The following is a 4,852-nucleotide window of genomic DNA, read 5'->3' as shown; positions in this document are numbered from 1 at the left end:
ACGATTCAAATCTCAGTACAATACGGCAGAGCCAGGAACCCCTTCCTGTCTCTACATTTCTGGGAAAGTAGCCCCACATCTGAAGTAAAAGTTGTTCAGTACTTCAGAAGGCCAAACCGAGCTGAACGGCTTCGAAGCACTGGGATGGGATGGGATGGGATGGGATGGGATGGGATGGGATGGGATGGGTGTGTGAAGCAGATCCTGGCACATTTTGGGGGGCATGTTTGACAGAGCTAATCCTGACATGGGAGCAAGATTTCCTGGCCCACTGGGCCACAGAGCATCTGGTACAAGGAGAGGAACCACGACCCTTGTTCAGCTGGGCACAAACTGAACTCCCGCTGTGGAGTTCATCCAAGCAAACGTGTGCCCTGGAAACCCCGTCCATGCACATCAAGAGATCCAAGCAGCCAGCAGGCTCGGGGCACCCTCTGCACATGGCACCTTATGCCCAGACTTTTGGTACAGATTCAGACATCAGCTTTAAACCTCACTGCTGGCAGAGTTCGGCTCCGCACTGCGATCAGGAGAGGATGATCCCAGGTCCCTACTTGAAAGGGAGAGATATGCAGAAATGCAAATGCAACCTTGGATGCTACTGGCAGACTTAGCATTGCATGAGTAATCCCAACACACAGCTTTTTGCAGCAGACCTGCCTCCAGCAGGCAAAACACTTCAAAGGAAGAGAATAGTAACACCAGGATGCCACAGAGTTAGAAATTGCTGCTTGCTAAGGAACATGCAACAGTATCTGGAGGCTGCGGGGAAATCCATGCGCTGCCTCTGGAAGACGCTGTCCTTGCTGTGCCGCAGCGGTTTAATAGCAGCAGTGAGAACGCTGAGCTGCCTGCCTGACACCACCCCTATGCAGGCTCCAACACACCTCAACTGCTCAGATCTGCCCCTTCCCTTCCCTTCCCTTCCCTTCCCTTCCCTTCCCTTCCCTTCCCTTCCCTTCCCTTCCCTTCCCTTCCCTTCCCTTCCCTTCCCTTCCCTTCCCTTCCCTTCCCTTCCCTTCCCTTCCCTTCCCTTCCCTTCCCTTCCCTTCCCTTCCCTTCCCTTCCCTTCCCTTCCCTTCCCTTCCCTTCCCCTTCCCAACCCCTCTGCAACTCCCGTGGGGATTTGGTGGGAAGAGCACGGGTGCCACAGTTGACTCCAGGCAGTATCAGCATTTCACAAGCACGTGGCAATGCTGCTGCTCTGCCTGGCAGGGCGCATCCGAGCACAGGAGCACTTCTTACTGTTGGGGGCCTTCCCCGCTTTCTTTAGACCTGGGCTGAACCAGGAGCGTGGCAAAACTGGTATTCAGTCCCCGGCAGAGCGGTCTGGGAAGGACGGGTGCCAGAGCCGTGGAGGCTGCTCTGAGCATGGTCTCAGATGCTCTTTGGGAAAGCTGGTGTCAGCACACGGTGCCCGCAGCAGAAAGGAGCTGCAAGGCCGCTGGGGTTACCCCTCCGGAGTATACGGCCCTTGTTAGGAGGATGCCAAAGAGGTTGTTTATCTGTTTGTTGTCAGGTGCATGGCCTTCCTCTTCTCCCCAGCCCCCATGGCGTGGGTGGGTGCTGGTTTAGCTCAGCACAGGGCTGGTCCCACATGCTGACCACATGCTGCTGTGCAGCTCTGAAGCTGCCTAAAGGAGAAGGTGAGGTGGATGCTGTGCGGATCCGGCCTGCCAGGGCTCCCAGCTGTGGGATGTCTGCCTATCCAGCCACCAGCAGCAGAGGCTCAAACACCTCCTTCCCCTGGGCTGCAATGTGCTTCCACCGACCAGGGCAGTCCAAGGAACACCTCTGCCTCAGCGAACCCCCTGCACCTTCACATCCCTCTACCAACAGCATCATGAGGTGTCAGAACAACCCTCACACCTCCAACCAAGTCTGCAGAGGTGAACCAGGCTGGCTCCATAGCAGTGGAATTATCCCCAATGAGGCAGCATCTCCCCCAGGACCAGCTCATGCCACAACACAGGAGTGATGACCTCCTACCTGAAGCCAACTCTGCCTCCAGAAGGGAGATGGAGAGTCTCACTGCCCCAGGTAGCAGTTTCTCACAGATGTCACAGCCCTTTCAATGAGCAACCAGTCCTGCAGCTTGAAGGAGGAGGACTGCCCCCCTCTGACACACACTGGAAGGCCAAGAACCACTGAATCCGGCCTGGCACGTCCAAGGACTTCCTGGTGCTGAACAGCCTGAGCCTTCCAGGAGTGTCTAGTCCTTGTCCTCAAGGTCAAATGCTGGGAGATGCTCAGGGTGTGACAACAGCAAGGACAATGGAAGAAACCTAAGTGGAGAGAGAAGACTTCAGGCACCCAGCGACTCCCCAGAGCAATGTCTTGGACCCCAGGGCCAGTGGCTCAAACCAGCCCTTTGATGAAGCTCGTGTCCAAGTGCACTATCAGCATGCGAAGAAAGGACATTTCTTTGCGCGTGTTCTCAAAGATAATACGAGGGTCGTCAGATTGGCAGCGCAGGCAGTTGGGGGCCATCACCATGGCCAGGTTATTCACATCCATCTTCGTTCTGCCCACATTTGATGGCTGAGCAAAGATCTGCAGGTAATAAGATGACATTCAGCTGGAGCAGTGGAAAAGGGCAAGAGACTCCAAACACGTGGCCTAAGAAGAGGTGCAAGGACAGCAGAGATGTGGCCTCCCTGAAGGACAATGCCCCAACAGCCACACATTCATAGGGGAACACCACTATGCTCTGACATAGCTGTCAGCGTGGGAGCCTCAGCAGACAGGGAACATCTTGCAGATCTCAACCTTTGGGACTGGCCCCGTGCTCCGCAAGATCAGGAACACTCTTTATTGCTCCCATAAGGGACAAGGCCAGCAGACCCCCCTCCATCAATCCCACCTTAAATACAGGTGAGAGGTCCTAAAACCCTGCCGATGGCCCACCACAGCTGTCCCACTAACTGTGCCCCATGTGTTCCAGGCTCCTGGCTGGCGGTGGGGGTGCAGGACTGCAGGGGCTGCCTACCTGCAGAAAGTGTATGAGGTAACACAGCACCAGTCTGTTGAGCTCCGGCAAAAGCTGCACCACGGCCACAGCAGCATCGGGGTTCTCGTAGTTGCTGATACACTCTTTGTAGAACTGCTGGGGGATCACGGGCTCCTCCAGCTCTCGATACCACAGCTTGAGAAGAGAGGCTGGGCAGAAAGCAGGGTGCATGAGAACAGCTCTAGTTACCTCCCCACCACCTTTCAGAGGCAAACTTGGCAGCGAGACTGAATGCCTCAAGAAACAAGAGGGCAGAGAAGGGATTCTGCACTTGTGCTGTTTCACCTTATTTCAGTCTTGGCTCTGAAATTCTCAGGCAGCCAAACTGGCCAGTTAGAGGAAAATGCTGGCTCTTATCTACCTGCTCCTCCAGGAAGCGGCTCTGGGGCCACCTAAAGGAGAGGACAATGCAACTTGGAGCTAGAGTGCTGCTCCTGAATGACTCCCAGCTGCTCTGCACGCTGCCCAACTTGCACAGCCTCACTCCGTCGGAGCCAGCTGGAGACCGAGGTTCCCCCACCACCCCCAGGGTTTTACTATGGGCAGCGTTTGGAAAGGCAGCGGAAAGGCACAGAATGAAAACCCGGCTGGTGAAGACAGCCTGTGTACATGTCCCCAGGCAGCAGCACACCTCCTGGGCTGCTCCTGTACCTTCCCCTCCGCATCTACCGCAGCTGAGGCTGCAGCACACACGCCTGCCGCGTTCCCGTACCTGGGATGTTGGGGTCACTGAGACCGCTTGGGATTCTCCACTGATCCACCTGCAACTTCAATGCATTGACTTCATCAATGTCACCAGGTATCCTGCAAACAGAGACACAGCAAAGGTGCTTTAGAGAGCAAGCAGGGCAACATGCCTGGTGTGGCAGCTGGCCAGCAAACCGTGGCTCCGAAGCTGCTTCCAGGGCCCTGGGGAGAAGGGAGCACGCACCAGCGGCAGCTACAGAAGCAGTTCCTCAGAGAGAACGGGTTGCCTGTTTTTAGACACAGCTTTAAAGTGGGGGTAGAAGAAACACTCATCTCCTTCCCACTAGCTCAGACATCAACTATTGCTCTGTCCTCAGGAGTGATTATTTTCTGTAACTGGGCCTCTCTGCAGCATGTTCAGTCCAAAGATAAGAAGCATCTCTGGCTAAATATACAAAGATGTTAGAAACCCTTACAAGGCAAAGTTGAGTCTTTTGCTAGCTACCTTAAATCAAGTTTAGCTACTGAGAAACTAACACAAATCTTAAATAAAACAAACAAAAAAATCCCAACCAAAACCAAACCAGAATCCCTGATGTTCACCATACAGGTTCTTTGTCTCTCTTGACTCCTCATGTCTTGTGCATCATCAAGACTGATGTACTGCATCTGATGAACTGCTCTGCCAGGAACCCAAGAGCTCATCCCTCCCCCGCACTGGCCAACCACTACTGTTGAAGTTGATGAAAGTTCAATGCCTTGCCTGGGTACAGTGCTGTCCTAAGTCGTTCGAGTCACATCTACGCTGTCCCCTCTGTGCTAATGCATGCAAATCCACTAGCATTTAGCATACTTTAAGAGGTGATTCCTGAACCTGGGAAAGGTCAGCGATCTGCAGTGGAGTGCTGTTCTCAGGGAAGAGGAAGCATGTGGAGGTCAATCGTGATTTCTCGGCTTTGAGGACTGACGTGAGTGGCTCAAAAGTAACACAGCACCCCAAAAGCTCACCTGAAAATCCCCTCCGTCTGTTCTCCTCCCAGAGCCAGGACCTGCTGCGATAGCTGCGTCTGCACCCAGGGCAGCTTGTTACCCGGGTACATGTCCTGTTGCCGCAGCATGATTTCCTCCAGAGAGCTGCCGAAGAGCGATGGCGTC

At 54.4% G+C, this 4,852-nt stretch overlaps 1 protein-coding gene across 1 annotated transcript in view; it reads right to left on the bottom strand.

Annotated features, from left to right (window-relative positions):
• Positions 1-1,098: 1,098 nt before the first annotated feature.
• Positions 1,099-4,852, bottom strand: part of LOC103921376 (rho GTPase-activating protein 39-like) — a 55,723-nt gene continuing 51,969 nt past the window's right edge. Inside the window, exons 8-11 of the mRNA XM_009329326.1 lie at positions 4,706-4,852; positions 3,723-3,814; positions 2,990-3,159; positions 1,099-2,553 (exon numbers count right to left, since the gene is read on the bottom strand). The exon at positions 4,706-4,852 is cut by the window's right edge and continues 15 nt beyond it. Coding sequence (XP_009327601.1) covers positions 2,359-2,553; positions 2,990-3,159; positions 3,723-3,814; positions 4,706-4,852 — 604 coding nt within the window. The 3' untranslated portion in view covers positions 1,099-2,358. The remainder of the gene's footprint in view (positions 2,554-2,989; positions 3,160-3,722; positions 3,815-4,705) is intronic.

Source organism: Pygoscelis adeliae, unplaced genomic scaffold (assembly GCF_000699105.1).
Source record: "Pygoscelis adeliae isolate BGI_AS28 unplaced genomic scaffold, ASM69910v1 Scaffold407, whole genome shotgun sequence".
NCBI classification, from domain to species: Eukaryota; Metazoa; Chordata; class Aves; order Sphenisciformes; family Spheniscidae; genus Pygoscelis; species Pygoscelis adeliae.
The sequence above is the reverse complement of the archived record's forward strand: the minus strand, read 5'-3'. Positions and strand labels throughout refer to the sequence as shown.